The 21,146-nt window shown below is 35.6% G+C and overlaps 1 protein-coding gene across 4 annotated transcripts in view; it reads left to right on the forward strand.

Annotated features, from left to right (window-relative positions):
* The window catches only part of NEK11 (NIMA related kinase 11), a 249,474-nt gene that overhangs the window by 106,852 nt on the left and 121,476 nt on the right, over positions 1 to 21,146 (forward strand). For all 4 annotated transcript variants that reach the window (XM_087916704.1, XM_087916703.1, XM_087916701.1 and 1 more), the window contains 3 exons: positions 17,532 to 17,697; positions 18,844 to 18,962; positions 20,466 to 20,530. In XM_087916704.1, the coding sequence (XP_087772830.1) occupies positions 17,532 to 17,697; positions 18,844 to 18,962; positions 20,466 to 20,530 (350 nt within the window). The remainder of the gene's footprint in view (positions 1 to 17,531; positions 17,698 to 18,843; positions 18,963 to 20,465; positions 20,531 to 21,146) is intronic.

The following is a 21,146-nucleotide window of genomic DNA, read 5'->3' on the forward strand; positions in this document are numbered from 1 at the left end:
CTGTTGCTCTTCAGCTCTCCTTGTGGCCATTCCTGTTACTGCACCCCTGTCAGTTTGCAGTTGCCTATCTCCTCTTAATAACGGTTGCTCCTCATTTAGACAGGAAACTATACTGGGCACCATTTCTTCTGAAGTTTGGGCCACTTCTTTTCCTCGAGCTCACAACTTTTCAAGAACCCTGTCTGTATAGCGCTCGTCCTGCTCAGCTTCTTTGGAGCTCTTTTGAGCCCCTGCAACCTTGTCCTTTGGCTTGGGCTATAACAGGAAGACATCTGGTCTGGGGCTGCTGGGCTTAGAGAGCATGATGGCCTGCGAGCAGTCTCCTCAACTCTCCTGAAAGCGAGGCTAGCGTTCTGCCATTTTTAATTATAATGCTATTATTCCAGTTTCCATAAGTTATTCTGCAGCCTTCCTATCACTACGTTATCTAAAGATTACTCTCCTTACCTGGCCTGTCAATGTGTGAGGAGATTTCTGCCTTCACTGTAGTTTTCTGCCGCTTCAACGCTGCCACATTAAAACAGGCGTACGCACAGCTGTATTTCAGCCATTGAGAGCCTTGCCAAGCCAAAGCGCAGGGATGTGGTGTGGATGGTGTTTCTACACACCTCCCATGAAAAAACAATGTATATCGTCCCTTAACTGATCTGTTGTCCGCTGAAATAGTATTCAGGATTGGTGATTTTTTAAAATTTATTGAATTAAATTACTTCAAATTTTTATTCTTTAGGAGAAGAAATTAACATGTCATCCAGCTAGCTGACTGAGTCAATTTCTGGGAGGTCCCTAGCAACAGAGGGAATGTCCTCAAAGATTTGACAGACTCAGTCCAATCAGCAAGTGGAGATTGATCACCCAATCCTGAATGCTATCTCCACCACAAAGGAAAATTGTGGAATTCTATATTGTAAATTCCCATCTCATACCATTAATATATACATAGATATACACATAGATGTGTGAACCAGCCTTATAGCTTTCCCCCCAAAAAAAATTTATTAAAACATACAGTACTATATTAAAGCATACCTGTTAATTTCTATATATGCATATATTTGGGAAAATTGGAGTCATCTGGGTCTTGTTCTGGTTCCTATGTGGGGAATCCTGGGGACTACTATTCAGGGCAGGTGAAACCTCAATAAAGATTTCAAACCCATGTGATATATGCATGTTTGACTGGGACAGGACTCCATGCCTAGTTTGTGCTTCCCAGAAGTTCATAACTATGAAAACAGGATACTAGATAAACAATTTTATCCACACAATTTTAAGACAGTTTAAATAGATCATCATGAGTAACACATAGTAACACATAGGGAATTTTAAACCTAGTAATAGCCCTTGAAAATGCAATAGATCAGGAGTGATAAATCCACATCATCACGGCAGTGTCATTACAACTTTTTCCCACTAAGTCTGGCATGGGCGTGGTCAGCACATCATGCATTCAGCTTGTGAGCCGCGAGTTTGATAGCCCTGCAATAGATCTACAAACCAACTATACTTCCAGTTGAAGATGCAGTATTTCGTGCCCAGTTCTCCATTTTAACTGTCAACTCCTGCGTCTGTGTCCTGGAGGAACACAATAGTAGAACTGACCTTGATTTTTTAAATTAATTGAAGCTCAACTAAAAGGTAGATTTAAGATAATGTTAAAAATTCTATAATATGTTGTAAATTCCCATCTCATACCATTAACATATACATAGAAATCAAATTGAGTTCATAGATGTGTGAACCAGCCTTATAGCTTTTCCCCCCAAATTTTTTATTAAAACATACACTACTATATTAAAGCACATTCGTTAATTTCTATATATGCATATACTTTTAAGTCTTGGGAATTTTGCTAGGTTTTTAAAAAAGAAAATTATTGCTGATACCTTTAAATGTTTTTGTCTATTTAAAAATAAAATAAATTTATAACATGAGAGTACTCAGTTAAAAAAACCAAATTGAATCTTTCCACAAGATCCATTAATCCTCCAAGACAAATTCTCTTTGTCATGGATCAAGGCTGTTGAGTCCAGATTTGCCAAACTAGGCTTCTCCCCAGCCTCAATACTCAAGCTGAACTACAACAAAACAAAACATGATAAAGGGTAGAGAACATCGAATGGCAATCGGACTTAGGGAAAATTCGATTGTTTCTGGCTCCAGATGCCATTAGATATGTTGTTACTCCTGTCAGTTATCTTAGCCAGTTGGAGTCAGCAAGCCATAGGAAAGCATTTTTGCTCCCACTGTTCCATGTGCTTCCATCAGCCATCCGGTACGGCAAGTATAAAAATATACCATCGACTGAAATATACCATTATGGCTTAGGAGAGGTGGAGATCATTGGTCACATATTCCTTTGATGTTCCTTTTACAGAGATATTCAGAAAAACCATATTATTCCAATAATTGCTAGATAACCTGGCTGTTCTGACACTGCTTATCTCCAGTGGCTGCTTAAGGATGAACAGTCCATAATTAGAGTGCAAGTGGCTACATTCTGCGCAGCACCACTGGGGATTCGTCGGAAACACATGTCTAATCCATCATAGCTATTTTATACAACAAATGTGGCAAACCCTTTGCACTGTTTATTCCTTTCCCTTTTAGTATTAAACTGACAATGGGCCACACTGTTTATGGACTGTAATTTTAATATAGTTAAATAATTATGTACAATTGACAGACTGGATTTTATCAAAGATTTTAGTTGTTATTTATTATTTTAAACTAGAATTTTTTTTTAAAGTTTCATTTGGGTTTTCACAAAAACAAAATACAAATAAAACATCTTTTTTGAAAATAGCATGGACCCAGGTTATCACTTCTTCATACAGACACCAAACTCAATTTCATGCTCATTTTCATATTCTATTCCATATCTTATTACCATTTTATATTTTCTACATAGTTCCCCCCTCTTTTAATTTTGTCAACTTTATTTTAATTATCTCATCTCAATCAAATCATTATATTTATACTTTTGTCTGTCCTGTTTCAATTTCATATTATCTTTTCTTATTAAACAAATTTTTCCCTTGTAGTTACCAATTGGAGTATGACACCTTTATATCTTTTAATTTTATCCATTCAAACTCTTATTTAAGCTTCAATGTATAGCTTTAAGATTATAGCATTCAGTATAATACATAACTTCCAATCAAATTCTGCTTGGTACATTCTTAAAATACACACTATATTCTTAAAAAGAAAAAATTATATGTATGTGTATATATATATGTGTGTGTAAATAAAGCACACGTTCCATTCCAATTCAATTCTATCATTAATATTCATTAAAATCTTAACATCTTTAACATTTCTTTTCAATTAAATATCATACTTCCTTGGGAACACTTATAAACTTTCCATAGTTAATTCTTTTTTCCCCCCATATTTCTCACTTATATTTTTATAAATCATTACTAATAATTAAAAATGTTCCCATTTAATTCTCTCAATCATTTTAATTCATGTATTTATTACCATTCAACTACATTACAGTAAATATTTTATCCATCATTTTAATCATATTTTCTAAAATTATTTCTGTTTATAATATAACAATACTATCTTATGTACCTTTGCAGAATCCCTTTTGCAATTAAATAAACCCATTATCTCTAAACAAGCTTATGGTTACAATCCTTATATCTTTTCCCTGCTTCTCCATTTCTTGTTTCTGTCTTTTACAACTTCTTTTCCTTGTCTTCTTCCCCCTCTTCTTCTCCTTCCCCTTTTTACCCCCTCATCTCTCTACTTCTAACTCTCTCATCTGTAATCCCCTCTTCTATTGCTTTCTAATATTATACTTATCTTTCAAATTCTTCTTCTTTTTGGTTGTTTTTTCTAGTCTTAAACCTTTCATTCTCTTTCCTCCCTTTTCTTTTTCCCCCCACTTAAAATTATTTGACCATTAAAGATGGCTTCTTCTTTGTCCCAATCTTCTTGTTCTGCAAACGTTTCTTGTTGTTTCTCATAGTTCCAGATCTCCATTTCTAAGAATTGAAATACGAAGCCAAAAGAATCTCTCCCTTCTTGTGCATCTTCTTTCCATTTTTAAAGTCCCATTCTCAGTTCTTCTAAGAGTGATACCATTTTAAAGACTTTTAAACAACCATCTGATTAATTTTAGTCATCCAGATGCAAAAACCAAAAATCACCAAGTAATCCAAATAATCCAAGGCTGTTTCTTTCTGCTTCTTTTTTCCACTTTCTCTTCCTGGGGTTCTATTATTTTATTACCAAGTTTCAATTAAGATGTATCTTTGAGGAATCTTGTTGAAATTTCACTATAAGTTCCTTTTAGATACAGTTCCATTCCTTAGTTCCAGGCAGTCTCCTCCATTTTTCCAGATCCTGCCCTTTTATTCTTTTTTTTCTCCTTTCCTACTTTTAAAAACTTTTAAATATCCAGAAATCTTTATTATCCATTTGACTTTTATTTTCAGCTTAGATGCCTATTAATGTCAAAGTGGATTTTTTTCAATTTCTTGCTTAAATCTCTTAGCTGTCAGTTTAAGGAAGGGAAAAAAAACTAATCCTTTCCCTTCTCTCTCTCCTTTGCAGCTTCAAAATCTTCTTTGGGAACAATGTTATTAAATTTAAATTCCAGGGTACCTTATTTGTTGCTTTTGCTGTTTGACCCAGTCAACCAAAACTTTCTCTTCTTATCTTCCTCCTGCACATTCTTTTCCGGTCGAGTTCTTCTTTGTGGTGGCCATTTCTGACCACCGCTGCAACCACCTTTGGGAAAGGGAGTAATGGCCAGCTGGGGAAGAGAGATGCAGCTCTCCTCAACCCTGCAGGCAGTCTCCTCCTTCTTCACCACCTCTACAGGGTGGCTTAGCTCCAAAGCCAGCCAGCTCGGGGCGCTCCAGCGGCGAGCACGGATCGAAGCCTCACAGAGATGAGGTTTCAGTCTGTCGCCGAAGAAGCTCAAACCGGAAGCCTAAACTAGAATTTTTAAATGTAAATTTACTAAGTGTTTTTATTTGTTCTGGTCTCTGGTGTATTGCTGTAATAAACTTTTAAAGAACCCTGAATCTTAAAAAGCAATATGTTTGTTATCTTCCAGGAGTCAGCTGAAAGCCAAATCTGTGTCTAGGTTTTACCTTTCCAATAAGCAACAGAGTTGGAAGATCATTTAAAAGCAGCTTATTAGGGTACCCTGATAAAGTGGGTCTCTCTATGAAAAAAAGGAAGAGAGAACCTCAAGCCATATGTTTTTCTCCTTTTTATAGTTAACACAACAAAGAAAATGCAAAATGAAAGTTGATTGGACAGAATAAAAGTAACTTCCCCTTTGTATAGAAAATCAGTTACATTTAGTGAAGTATGTTATATATTTGTATCTCATATTATCACACATGTTCATTAAAATGAGGTCTGACATCAGAAGGGGCATAAATTTAAGGAAAAGGGTTGTTTAGAGTTCATGAAAGAGATAAGCCAGACCCCAACTTGTACTAATAAGCTTTTCTTATCTGGAGATAGTCTCCAGTTTAGGAATGTTAAAAGTTAATAAGTATGAACATCATTTTAAAAGAGAGAAAATAAATCAGATTAAAATACAAGGTAACTGACTTCCGGTTGTGGTGCAACATTGAAGCGGAGCAGGGGAATGGGACGCCATTCTGAATGCCTGATTTTTTGCGATCGGCAGCTCGTAGGGGCGAAGTCGGATCCTGGAGGGACTGGCAATAAAGAGGAGAACATTTGGAGATGTCAAGAAGAGCCATGAATTCCCAATGCTGTAAGAAGAAATCCTGAAAACTGGTGCAAAAGAGGATGATCTCCATGATCGGAACCAGAGATGTAGCTGCCTGACCAACCGATGAAGGAAGTAAAGAGTGAAAAGCAATGAGACTAGCAATAGTCTGATAATAGTGAGATAAAAGGAAACTACCTGAGTAGATCTGTGACAGTGAAAGAAGAGAGAGGCTCCAAAATGAGAGTTCAAAGCAGGCAGCGGACTTTGCAGTAGGAGCATTTATGATGGATTGAGTGACTGATTTTTGCACTGAGAGACTAACAGGTGATAGATGGGGGAGAGATAGAAGAGACAATACGGTTTTTCTTTTTGTATGTGGACGGTGGAGAGAGAGAGATTGGCAGTGGTGAGAACTGTGAAGGACGTGTAGTGAGAAAGCGAAGTAAAAGGAACAATGAGTTATAATGATTGTGCATTTCTTTTTGGAAAGAAGACATCTTGAGATAAGAACTCCTCAGTGAAGAAAGAAGATTGGAGGTTTTGCAAATAGCACTTATAATATACAGTAGATACTTAATATATGTAATAGCTAGAATACTTAAATAGAGTTATTCGAACAACTCTTGCATATTGAATAATAATAGGTTGAATATATATGAATAAGAAGTAATATTCTGGTAAAATTAATATCCTTTTTTTCTTTCCCTCATTCTTGGAAACCTTTTTTGTATAAGTAAGAACTTCTATACTTGTAGCTGTGGAGAGAATGAAGGTAGATTTATAGTGGTTTAACTCATATAAATGAGGTGGTGACACTGAAACAAATACCCAGGAGAGTTAGACAGCAGGGAGAAACTGATCCCAACTGATTAAAAACAGGATGGCGTATCCCAGAAAGAATTCTAATATCTTGGCAGGAAAAGAACTACAAAATCGACTAATTGGATATAGCACATGAATTTCATGAGTGATATTTGGGACCCAAAGAAGAACAAGAAAACAGGGAGGAACTGGAGAGTAGGAGTCAGGAAGAGCAAATATCTGAAGATAAGGAAACAGAACAGACACTAAAAGAACAGAAAACCTGAGAGGAAGAAGAAAACAACAAACCCAGAAGAGAACTTAGAGTAAGAAAAGAGACAAGAACTGCCCTATACAAACACTTACATGGAAAGAGAAATTACCTTATTGTCAATTAACATAAACAGTCTAAATTCACCAGTAAAAAGGAAACAGGTATTTGAAAAACTTAAGAATCAAAATGCAAATATCATATATATGCAAGAAGTCCATATCTCAAAACAGCAAGCAGATTTTTTAGAATTTCCTAAACTAGGCAAACTGTATCTGGCCCTGACAAATAAAAAAAAGAGGTATTGTGGTATACATAAAAGATTGGCTAAACCCAAGGCAGATTTATAAGGATGAGGAAGGAAGGATGTTATTTATAGAAATCACTTTGGATCAGAAGAAGATATTGTTGGTAACAATATATGTCCCAAACACAAACCAGAAAGATTTTTACTCTAAACTCCATTGGAAGATAACAGAAACCAAACAGGTGAATGTGTGTATAATAGGAGACTACAACACAGTTCCAAACATAGAAAAAGATTATAAAAGTAGTAAAAACAGTAAAAAAAAAGAGAAGAACAATTCCATCTACATTTAATAAAATGGCAATAGAATTGAACTTGAAAGATGTTTGGAGGGAATTAAACCCTCAAAAGTCAATTTACATTCTTTTCTAATCCCCACCAATCATGGTCCAGAATAGACTTGATATGGATGGACTCAGGATTAATGGAAAACGTAAGATGAAATGGAGATGAATGCTGAATGCTGAATACCTGGGCTAATCATAATCCAATTAAAATTAAATGGAGAGGAAAGAGGAGGATTGGAAGGTGGACTTTTAATAAAGATCTATTAAGAGATAAAGAATATATTTGGATGATAGAAAAGGAATTAAAAGTATTCTTCAAAATTAATCTGAAAGAGCAGACAACAGTGCAAAATTTATGGGATACAACAAAGACTTATGTAAAAGGCTTAACAATTGTCTATGCTGTAAAAAGAAAAAAAGAAACAACAGAAAGAAAGTCAGGGGAAATTGGAAAACTTGGACGCCACCATACAAAAAGACCCTAACAATAAAAATCTCAAAAGAGAAATGGACTTGGTGAAACGTGAAATAAATTTTTATGTACAGGAGGAATTGGCCAGGAAAATTAAATTAGTGAAGCAAAACTATTTTGAGAATGTGAACAAACCAGGGAGATGGTTGGCACACAAGCTAAAGAAGGAACAGGAAAAAAGAACAATAGTAACCTTAAGAGATGAAAATGGGAGATGAAAAGAAAGTGATTGCCCATTGTTGTTGTTGTTTTTGCTAATTGGTATACCCAGGAAGAAATCTCAGAAGAGGACCTCATCCAATATCTCAAAGAAAAGTATTTGCCTAAAATATAGGATGTAGAAAAATATTTTTAAATGATAAAATAACTATAAAAGAAATTAAAGATGCAGTGGGAAACAAAAAGCGAATAAAACTCCAGGGCCAGATGGGATACCATCAGAGTTCTATAAAGAATTCCAAGGATTATTGGAGGAATTAATGCTGGATTTGTATAATGAGGCTTTAGAATGAGCTAAAATACTGAAGACGTGGACAGAGGCATACATAGCACTTATACACAAGGAACAGACAGACTCTCAGCAAATAAGAAATTACAGACTGATCTCGCTTCTAAATGTGGACTATAAGATTTTAGCTACAATAATGTCTGAAAGACTGAAAAAGATACTAAACAAAATTATTCATTCTGACCAGAATGGCTTTCTCCCAAATAGGCAGATGAAGACCAACACAAGATTGATTATGGACGTCCTAGAATATTATGAGATGCACCCAAATAAACCTATGGCGCTTATGTTCTTGGATGCCCAGAAACCATTTGATAACTTAAATTGGCGTTTTCTCATCAAACAATTGACAAATATGCAATTTGGTGAAAATTTTTTGGGACTTATGTTAGGAATGATAGTCACCTAACAGTTGGGTTGGAAATATATAAACCAGGATAGTCATTTATTACTGTATCTTTAAGAGAATGCTGTAAGTGTGATTGGCTGAGGTTCCTCCAATGGCTATAAGATGGAGCCAGAAACCTGGTTTCCTTTTCTTGCATTTCCTGTTTTGCCATCTTGCCTGATCGTCATTCTGATCAGATTGCTGTGAGTTTTGCAACTATTAGCAAACTGTTTACTGAACTTTGTGTATGATACTTGACTTTGTTTTTGGATTATCCCTGGACTTATACTAACTACTTTAACTGTGTATGATTTGGACTGTTTGTTGGACTTTGTTTACCCATTTACTGGAAGTAAAACCTACATTTTACTATTCAGTGTATCTATATGCTGGTTGTGTGTTATTCAATACCACTCTCACTACATTTCCCTGTGTGCACTCATTCTCCTAACAGCGAATTACCTCAACACTGGTTATGGGCCCAGGCCATACCAGGCTCAGATAACTGAGAGTTAGTGTGAATACACAGTACCGTATATAGACAGCTGTTTACTGTTTAATTGTGGGTTACTCTCTTGGTAAAGATGGCACAAGATCCGTCAACAAGTCTATCACTGATAACCCGGTTGGATGGAACAAACTATGTTTCCTGGTCTATGAAGTGCAGTCTACGTCTGCGTAGGGAAGGGTTATGGGCTGCAGTTCAAGACCCACCGGATGTAAATGCTTGGGATACAAATAATGAGGACAATGCCAAAAAGTTAGCTGACTTAAAATGGAACAACGAATGAGCTCTTTGTATAGTTGGACTAACATTTAGTGACCAGCAGGTAGTCCATATTCGTGGAGAAGAGTCTGCTGCTAGGTGTTGGGAGAATTTGAAGAGGATTTATGTTCATGACAGTGTAGGTGCACACATACAACTTACACGTAAACTGTTTAGAGTATGTCTTCTGAAAGGTGGAGATATGTTAGCTCATTTGAACTTCATCAAAAGAACTTTTCAGGAGCTACATGAAAAGGAACTGATTTTTTAGAACTGCATCAGGTTTTTTCCTCCTTGGATGAAAGTTATGATGGTTACATATCTTCACTGGAAGTCCTGACCAGAAATGAACTGACATTGACTGACATAACCGGACAATTGTTAGAAGAGGCAAGAAGAAGGCTGGAAAGAGACCAACTGTGAGAGAAACAACCACAAGAAGAGGATTTGTCTTCAACTGCCTATACTGTTAGGAAATGTTTTTCTTGTGGGGCTAAGGGAAATATAGCTAGATTCTGTAAGAAGGGAAAATGACAGAATACTAGTAATCACCAGAAAGCTAAGAAGAATGCTAATTTAGCTATGTCTAGCAATTCAATTGTAAACCATGATTTGTGGGTAGTTGATAGTGGAGCATCACAGTGCATTACTAGAAATAGAGGTTTGTAAAGATGTGCATGAGTAAACAACATGTATCTGGTGAAGGTACTGCATATTGTTCATGTGTAAATGAGCATTTATCTATGTTATATGTACCTAAACTGAAATTTAATTTGTTATCAGTAAGGGCTTTAGTTAATATTGGTTATGTAGTAACCTTTAGGGGAGATAACTATATAATAGAGAAAGAGGGTAAAAGTGTTACTGCTACTTTAGAGAATGATTTATATGTTATACAGGATGACCAGTTGCAGATGGCTAACTTGGTTTATAACAATGTTAAGCCACATGACGAATGTATACATTTACTGCATAGACATCTGGGACATATTTCAAAATGCTGAAACAAACTGTCAAATTGTCAGAGGGAGTAAAATTAAAACCCTCTAGCAAGTACTTAAACTGTAATGCCTGTAACCAGGAGAAAAGCAAGGTTACTCCAGCAAACAGACTGAATGGTTTTAAGACCAAAGCACCTTTTAAGATTGTGTTTGCTGACATAATTGGTCCTAAGGAACCTAGTTTGGGAGGTGCCTGCTATGTTTGAGTATAATGGATCATTACTCACGATACAGTTTCTGTTATTTAATGAAAAACAAAACAGAAACATTCCAACATTTCTTTAATTGGCTAAGGTTTGCAGAGAGAAAAATGAAACATAAGCTAATTACTTTAGTTACTGATAACGGGACTGGGTTTATTAGCAATAGATTACAAACTATGTTAAAATTGGCTGGTATTGAGCATGAGCGTTCTGCCCCTTACAGGCCACAACTTAACTCGTTTATAGAACGAGGAGGGCAAATGTTACAAGCCATGGCTCACACTATGTTATCCGATTCAGATTTGCCTGAAACACTGTGGGGTGAGGCCATAATGTGTAGCAATCATGTGTTGAACAATGTGGTGAACACAACTGGTGAATTGCCATTCACTCGCTGGCATGGCAGGAAACCAAATTTAAGTTATCTACACACATTTGGAGCTCCAGCATAGGTGCATATTTCCTCACAAGTAAGACTGAAAGGGCAACATAGAGCTAGGAAATTATTTTTCGTAGGTTACGAGGCCAACCACAGATCATTTAGATTTTGGGATCAAGGCATAGCTAATATGTACTGTAGCACTAGTGCTAAATTTCTTGAACACGTTGGGTGGAATAAACTAGAAGAGGAATCTAACAATGATGTAGTTATCAACACCCAAGTAATCCCTAATGATGATATAGTTAAACCATCAATAAAATTAAGGAGGAAGAACAGGCACAGGAGGAGGTAGAAGAACAGGAGCAGGTGGAACAGGAGAGTTCACTAGTAAGCCCTGAGTTGCCTAGCCGTTCAGTGTAATACGACCACCAGATAGATATCAGGCAAGTATTGTATGCCAAGTAAATACAGTTCCTAGTAACTATAATGAACTGAAACTGTATCCTGCTAAGGATCAGGCTGCTTGGCAGAAAGCAATGGATAAGGAACTGAAACCTTTACAAAGTTTGGAGGTATATGAAAATGTCAGGTTACGACCAGGTAAGCATGCCATAGGGTATAAGTGGATTTATAAAATTAAGACAGGTGTAGATGGGACTGTTACCCATAAAGCCAGGTTAGTAGCACAAGGGTTCGATCAGTCATCCAATGACTATGATGAGGTGTTTGCACCTAATCTGAAGGCTACCACATTACGAGCAGCATTAGTGTGGGCAGCTAAGAACAAATACACAATAAACCATTTAGATGTGGAGACGGCATATCTTCATGCACCGTTGCAGCATACTATATATTTAAAGAAGCCTTTGGGAATAAAAACTGATAACAAAAGTGATTGCTGGAGATTAAAAAAGAGTCTTTATGGCTTAAAGCAATCAGGCTATGAATGGAACCAGTGTATAGTAAAGGAATTAACAAAGATAGGCTTTATGTTTATTCAAAAAGGAAAGTGATGGTGTAGTTTCATTGTTGCTATTGTTCACTGATGACATAGCATTAATCACCAGGACTGAACAAGAAGCTACTGGGATTATTTCACTGTTAGAAAATAAATTTAAAATAAAACATTTAGGAGAGATTTAACGGTTTAAAAATTTATAAAACTAGGGGAGGATACAAAAATCTCACCGGCAGACAAAATTAACCAGTTACTAAAGAATTTTAAAATGGAACTTTGTAAACTGGCTAAAACACCAATGAGCCAGGAATTTAGTCACAATGATGTACAAAGTCTTGTTTTTGATAAATATATTTATCAATCATTAATTGGTAGCTTATCTTAGTAATTGATTGCTGTGAGTTTTGCAACAGTTAGCAAACTCCATTTATTCAACTTTGTTTATGATACTTGACTTTGTTTTTGGATTATCCTTGGACTGATACTAACTACTTTAACTGTGTATGATTTGGACTGTTTTTTGGACTTTGTTTACCCATTTACTGGAAGTAAAACCTACATTTTACTATTCAGTGTATCTATATGCTGGTTGTGTGTTATTCAATACCACTCTCACTACATTTCCCTGAGTGTACTCATTCTTCTAACAGGGAATACCATATCAACTTATCAAAACAATTTATAAAGTACAAATGGCAAAGTAAGTAATAATGAATGGAGAAACCACAGATGATTTAGAAATAAGTAAAGGAGTGAGGCAAGGATGTCCATTGTCCCCTTATTATATATAGTGTCTGAAGAAATATTGTTGTCAAGATAAGACAAAATCGAGATATCAAAGGATTAACTGTCAAAAAAGAGGAGTATAAACTCCAAGCCTTTGCCGATTACATGGTATTTATAATGGAAGACCCAAAAGAAACAAGTTCTACACTAATGAGTGAAATAGAAGAATTTGGAAAGATGGCAGGGCTTAAAATTAATAAAGAAAAATCTAAAATAATAACTAAAAACTGTACCAAAACAAAATGAAGAACTAGCAAATAAATTAGGTATGTAGATAGTAAGAAAAGTAAAATATCTCAGAATTTGGCTCACAGTGAAATGTTCGTCGATAAAAGAAGACAATTATGATAAATTAATACTTCAAATTCAAAAAGATTTAGATAACTGGGCTGAGATACAATTGTCACTGCTGGGGTGGATTACAACTGTAAAAATGAATGTGTTACCAAGTTACTATTTTTGTTCCAAACGGTGCCAGTCAAACTAGGAAGGAACTTTTTTGAGAACCTAAATAAAAAATATAGAACTTTATTTGGCAGAAGAAAAAAGCTAGAATAAAATATAAATTATTGCAAGATAGTAGAAGCAAGGGAGGATTTGATCTCCCAGACTTTGAATTATATTATCAGGCGGCAATAACTACATGGATTAAGGATTGGATTAATTTAACAGATAAAAGAATATTAACGATAGAGGATTACGACCTACAACTTGGCTGGCATGTGTTTCTTTGGGATGGGCAAAGTAAACATCATGCCTATTTCCATTGGGGGAGAGATACTCTGCTATCTATATGGGAGAAACTAAAAAAGAACCATTATGTGAAGGTGCCATTATGGTTATCAACAATGGAAGCACTAATATATCCCAATACTCTAGATTTCAACAAAATGATAGAACATAGAAATCTGTTAAATGAAAAGGGGGAATTAAAAACACGGAACCAATTAGAATCCCAGGGAATTGAAATAGGATGGTGGCCTTATTTGCAGGTTCAAACACAATACAAAAAGAACAAGGAGCAATTTGGTTTTTATATAATTCAACAAGAGTTAGATAAAATACTACAAGGGGTGGAAAAAAATGATTAGCAAGATATATAATTACCCATTGGATTATAAAAGGAAAAAGGAAACTGTTAAAGTATGATAACCTGGACCAAAAATGTGGGCCACAGCATTGATTTGGAATCGTGGGAATGTATTTGGCAGGTAAACTATAAGTTAACATTGTCAGTCTCCTACAAAGGGAACATATATAAAATGTTTTACTGCTGGCACCACCTCCCTCCAGCGAGAATAGCCAAAATGTTCCCAAATATGATAGCTAAATGTTGGAGATGTAACCATAAGCAGGGAACATATTTCCACATTTGGTGGACGTGCCCCCATGCATGGAGATATTGGCGAAAAATCAAATCATAGTAGGAAATAACAAAACAGAGAATTAAATTTAAACCAGAAATCTTCTTGTTAGGCATGTTAGAACCTAATATGAATAGAAAACACCAATATTTAATGCTCCATATCATAATGGCTGACAGAATCTCCTTCGCCCAAAATTGGAAACAGGCTATGACACCCCCCAAGAAGCTGCAATAATTAACAAGGTATACGAATGCGCAGAGATGGACAGATTGACGAAGTTATTGAAGAATAAGGAAGAAGGAAAATACTATAAAATTGGTACGAATGGACAAGAAAAAGACATAAAATGATACTGTATGTAGTATCATAATACAATAAGGTTTATGTGTAAATAAATGTAAATACAAATGTATATATGTATAAAATGCTAGAATAACAGAAGCAAATACAGAGATGGATAACACGATAATAGAAGACACTTACAAATGTAAATACTGCTATAAGTAATGTTGTAAAATGTGGAAATTTGTTTTTAATTGTCAAAACATTGAATAAATAAATGTATTTAAAACATAAAAAATAAAATACAAGGTAATTATAGTAGTTAACAAATAACAATACCCATGTTATTTGCCCCTCACAGTCTAAATTTTTCTAAATAAATATTTCAAAAGGGGAAAGTAAAAACTCTTTGCAGAAGATATAATTTCCTTTGCAAAAAATATTTAAATGTTTTAAATCCATTTTATTCACTTTTCCTGCAACAATTCTAGTATTCTGTAAAACTTTCAGTTAGTGAAAAGACCAGCTATGATTTTAATAATAAAAATACATGGTTATCTCTTATCTAATTTATAAGTATACAAATTTTTCATTTGCCATCTAGTGATAGAATTTTAATAAGATAAATATATATCGTGGCTTGACAGGTGATGGCAATAGTGAAATCAGAGTGAAGTAAAGGACAAGCTGTTCTGCGATGTGAAGATATTATTGCTGCCTTTTGATGCATAAAGATTTTCTATTAAGTGATATTTAAGGAAAGCTCATTGTTTTTGACAGTTTAGTGACATGATCTGTAAGCAGGAAAAAACAATGTCATGCTGTCAAATCAAAGATGAGAAGATTACTTTAAATATTATCTATTTTAATAGCAGAAAGTTTGCAGTAATTCAGAAAACTATATTCTGTATTTTATTATTATCTTATGTATAGGTAAGTTTTAGCAAATGGTATGTTCAAAAAAGGTTCATGTACATATTGCCAGGTATCAGTGTTTATGAAAAGATAGTTTAAAAGGATTTATTGTTTACTCCCTGAAAACAAATACTGTAGCTTCCCTTTTCTTTACAGAATATGAATTTTTATTATTGTGAATATCAGTTGCAGTGTTCTCTTCATACTGTTTAGACCCTCTGATTTACTCAAATTGTACTGAAAATGTTTAGCTGTGCTCATCTAAAACCTTATTACAGTATACAGTGTTTTCTTGTATCAAGCTCTAATATAAAGCCATAATATATTTTTAGTATCTTATTGATTAAAATGCATGGAAAGGTTTGCTATTGAATACAGGCATACAATTTTTATTTATTCAATATAAAAATTCTGAATTCCCATTTTAAAATATATGAAAAGTGTTTTGTATAACTTCAATTAAAAATGATCATCATCAATAGTAAGAACAGAATAACAAAGGTGAAAGAGACCTTGGAGGTCTATTCTAACCCCGTGCTCAAGCAGGAAATCCTATAGATTTTCCAGACAAGTGGCTGTCTAATATCTTTTTTAACATCTCTAGTGATAGAACACCTACTACTTCTGTAGGAAAGCTATTCCATTGGAAAACTATTCTCAATGTCAGAAGATTTCTCCTCAATTCTAGATTGCTTCTCTTCTTGATTAATTTCCACCTATTGTTTCTTGTCTTGCCTTCTGATGCTTTGAAAAATAGGGTGACCCTCTTCTTTGTGGCAGCCCCTCAAATATGGAAATTTTGTTGTCATGTCGACCTAGCTCTAGTCCTTCTTTTCACTAGACTTGACATACCCAATTCCTGTAACCATTCTTCATATGTTTTAGCCTCCTAATCATCTTTGTTGCTCTTTTCTGTACTGTTTCCAGAATCTTTACATCTTTTTTATAATATGGTGACCAAAACTGAGTGCAGTATCCTAAGTGTGGTCTTATTAAGTCTTAATAAAGCAATATTAATACTTCACATGGTCTTGATTCTATCTCAATGTTAATGCAACCTAGGATTGTGTTGCTTTTTTTAGTTGCTGCCACACACTGCTGGATCATATTTAAGTAATTAAGTGTTAGTCCTACAAGACCCCTCTCACAGTTACTGCTGTTGAGCCCAGTATGCCTAGACTTACTGTCTCCGAAGGAGGGTTTTTCTTCTTCTTTCCTGGTACTTTCTTAAAGAGGAAGGGTTGTTTTAAGCTTTTTACACTGCTGTTGGGTGGAAATACTTCCCTGTTGGAGTTAGCCAGAAAGAAGCTTTTAATGACAAGGAACCAAGATGAGTGACATTCAGCAAGGCTTCTTGGCTAGCTAGAAAGATTGACATTCAAACATGAGTTTACATACCCTTTTTGAGTTTTAGTCTAAAACTGGTGACCATTCGAACTTACAATGGCACTGAAAAAAGTGATTTATGACTGTTTTTCACACTTATGACTGTTGCAGCATCCTCACTGTCATGAGAAGCCAGGCGAGGAGAAGCGCCCCTTGATGTGAGTGATGCCGGGTTGGCCACACCCACCCAATCACATGACCACCAAGCCATGCCTACCACGTCCACAGAACTGGTTGTTAAAAAATTTGAATCCCAATCCTGACTCCACCCAATGGCTTAGTCACTGTGTCAGCCAGATTGTCTTCTGACGCACAGTGAAGCAAGCTAATCGATTTATCCTTGATGGCTTCTCTTACATTACAATATTTAAAGCCTACATGCTTGCTTCTATTTTTTACTCTGCCACCTGTTGCCATTTTAATGCAGGTAACATTAAGGAAAACAAAAAGCCCCCAGTAACATAGTCCTAAATAGGAAATTTTAAATTAAAGGCACAGAATGTTAGAAATGCTTCAGTAGGACTTGCCTAATCTTATTGGCCATGGTGACATACAGTTATTTTCTATCCCCAAAATCACCACAAATAAAGTCCATAAAAGCACCGAATAGAAAGAAAACATCAAAAATATTGAAATGTGTATGAATGAAATTTATATTCTCTGTTTAAAAATGCCAGATTAGAAAAAAGAGCTGTTGTACAAGTATCTTATCTTACGATTTACTGATTTTATCAAAAGGAAAGTTTTGAAAGAAATCTCTGTGGGGAACCTTAAGCCTAATGAAACAGTTGAAGCAAATTTGGAAGCACAATTGTTGTCCAGGCTAGACCATCCAGCCATTGTTAAATTCTATACAAGTTTTGTTGAAGGAGGGAGTTTTTGCATCATTACTGAATACTGTGAGGTAAGACTTTGTACTATTTTTCTTAAGAGCTGTTAAATAAATGTCCTTAAGAGGTTTTAAGGATGCTGTCCCCCCAACCCCAATATTGTTTCAGGATTCTTATTATGGTAATTTGCTAAGAGAATCTCAAGATTAATTTCCTAAGAGAATTTCATGAGACAATCCAGTGCAACTTTAGAAAATGAGCTGGCTGAGATATTGTCACTAAAAAACTAAGTGATCTTTATGGGAGCTTCTGGTTCCCTTAGGTTTGTACTTTATGTTCTTCAAGAATGTAAGTAACCAAACAGTTATACAAAGTTTATGTAAAGTAAATTGGTATTTTTCTGAACTTAGAATTGAATTTTATATGCTGACAGCCTGAATGCATGAGGTCAATGTCAATTAACTGTAAAGCAATTGTTTTAATGACTAAGCTTCCTTCCTCTTCAATTAGTTAAAGATAGTGCTGTGTTTGCTGAGAGAGTGAGGAACTACAGGAGTCAGCATGCTTTGCCAATGAAAACTGTAGTTTGCTTCTAAGCTTTAGTAATTATATATTTCTCTCCTCCAACCCCCAGAATCAGTAGGGCAGAAAATTTAAAAATTCTATTTATATGATGAGGCTGCAGTAAGTTGGCAGGTCTATGGATGTTATGATCACCTCAGAATACTTTCATCAATAGCTGATTATAGGGTCACTCTGTCTTGCCCAAATTAAAAGCAGCAGTTTTACACATTGAAAAAATGGATATTTGTTCTATGCCAAAAAGTTCCATTACTGTAATCTGTTTTTCCAAAGCCCTTCCTATTTTTATAAGAACGCACTATATGACTGATTTCATCATTGGCATTCATCGATTGTGTGTAGCCAGATGTTAACACCATGGAGTTCAAGCCTTCAGCTGGGAATTGAACTCACAGATCTTTGCACATCATGATTATATGCAGTGCATTAGCTTTAGAAGCTATCTAGGTCCTCACGCTAGGCTTCTGAATTGCACAGAGCATTCATGGAATTAAAACAGATATATAAATGTAAATTAATATTTATTAGTAAAAACAATAGAAAATGCCCTGGTTGTTTTCAATAATTTCCTTTTCACTAATTTTAATGAATTAAGATGTAATGCTTTCATCAGATGGATATTTGCTCCTGTGTTTCAGGGTCAAGATCTCGACTTTAAAATTCAAGAGTACAAAAGAAGTGGCAAAGAATTTCCTGAAAGTCAAATAGTAGAATGGTTTATACAATTATTACTTGGAGTAAACTACCTACACGAAAGGTACAGCAGTTTCATTTGTCATTCGATAAATTGAAGCTATGTTTCCATTATTAGATTGCTGATATAGAGCATAGAGATTGCTGACACAAGCTGTCTTTAAAAGCTTGTGGAAATAGGTATTTATCTCTAATATGAAATTCTGTCCAGCTATCTGAATTTGGATTATTAATATGTAGCTAAAGTGAATGCCCCTTTTAAATAATATATTTTCCAAAGTTTGCCATTTTAAATCTCACTATTGTTTCTGCAAAGATGAGATAGAAAATATATTGAAAGAAAATTTTGGCTTATTTCCTAAGAAAGCTAATGTAAACATGCAAACTATTTTCCATATGTGAAATTTTCTCTTATCTCACTATTATTATGAAAGTGAAAATATTTCATTGTCCAAACAGGAAGAAATAGATATTTCCTTCATATACAGCATTCATTTACACTGTGTAAAAATAATTGAGCTTTCTCCATGCTGACATAATATTGACTGCTAAAGGAGGCTTTCTTGAATAGAGTTATCAGTCCAGATCATAAATATACCTATAGTTAGTATGTTTGCAAAGATCAGTTGCAAATGTTGCTAACAACTGCAATACACACTCAGAATATGATTTCCTCTCATCCCAAATCAATCTGATTTAGGTATAAACCAGGTACCTGGGAACTGGTGACTAAAAAACAGTAACACATTAAAAATGTCATCTTTTAAGTGAGAGGATGATTTAAAACCACTTTGTGTGCACAGTGAGCCATCCCTTGCTCTGCCATGTTCATGCTGTGCCTTGTGGGCCACTGATGCACCCACCTATTAGCAGTTACCCCTGCCACACTCATGCCATGACTCATGGTACATTTACAAATTCTTCACCACCCAGGAACAGCCAGTCATGCTCTATGCCATGCACTATGCCTTACCTGCCTGTTCACTTGTTGCAACCTCTTGGGACTTGCTTAAAAATCCATGAGCTTTACTTAACAATGGTAACCAAATGTGCTGGGATTGACATTGCTAAGTGATGTAGCATGTAATGTCATGCTTCACAACAATATTGCTTAGCAATGAAAGTTCTGATCTGTCATTAACCAAGGACTCGTTCTTTTGTAAGATACTTTTAATCATATACTAATTTTCCCAAAACCAGCTTTCCTTGTGCAAAAGACAAACAATATCTGTAAGACACTTTTTGATTCATTTTCAATCAGAATTGCTAAAATATTTTTAAAAATCTTTATCGTTTTCTTGATGTTATCAGAAAGAAAGTTTGATGTACAGTATCTACTTTATGCCTGTCCTTTCTCCATTTATTTGGAAAAAACTTTGATATTAATATTATTCAAAATAAAAAATTGACTTAGGTGCTAAATAATGCATTCAGGATTGCAGTCACAAAAGCAATGATATTAATGCAGTTAGGGACATGTTTAAGTTTTATAACAAGACACATTTATTACAATAACAAATTATTTTTTCTTTTATCACTGGAACAATGTTTTCTTTTTTACTTTCAGGCGAATACTTCATCGAGATTTGAAAGCTAAGAATATTTTTTTGAAAAATAATCTGGTTAAAATTGGTAAGATATAAACCAGTGGTCACCAACCAGTGGGCCACAGCTCACTGGTAGTCCATGAGAAAAAAAATTTTGGTCCGCAGAGAAATGTCCCCCAAAGCACCCCCCTCAAAGCAATTAATCCAGGCTGCACGGGAAAACAAGGCTGCGCTGTCCACATGGTCTGCCCACCCACTGACCCCCACTCTTCAGCCGAGCACAAACCTGCAAAAAGCAGTTCAGCTCTTGCCAGCCAGGACGAGAGAATGATACTGTTGCAGCAAGAGGGGGTTGGTGGCACAGATGGGCTGAAGCAGTGATGGAGATGGCCGGAAGGTGCAGGATCACCACGCTACTTGCATTTGCATGGCACTCCTGCACCTTCCAGCTCACCTATCCTGGCCTGGGCTCTTCCTCGATGGCCATGAATTGTAGGGACTTCCCAGGGCAGAAAAAGTACTGGCTGGTGGTGGTGGGAGGGGGCGGAGTGGGCATGCCTGCACTCAGCATCCAGTTCAGAGGCCCGGCATGGGAGGGATATCATTGTCGTTAGTTTTCTCATCCCTCTCGGTGCTCTGCTCTGCTAAGGGTGGGGCGCAGCACAATTGCCAGGTCCCTGGAACCCCTTTCTCTTCCTCCG

Source organism: Pseudonaja textilis, chromosome Z, assembly GCF_049901715.1.
Source record: "Pseudonaja textilis isolate UNSWEBS1 chromosome Z, rPseTex1.2, whole genome shotgun sequence".
In the NCBI taxonomy this organism is placed as follows: Eukaryota; Metazoa; Chordata; class Lepidosauria; order Squamata; family Elapidae; genus Pseudonaja; species Pseudonaja textilis.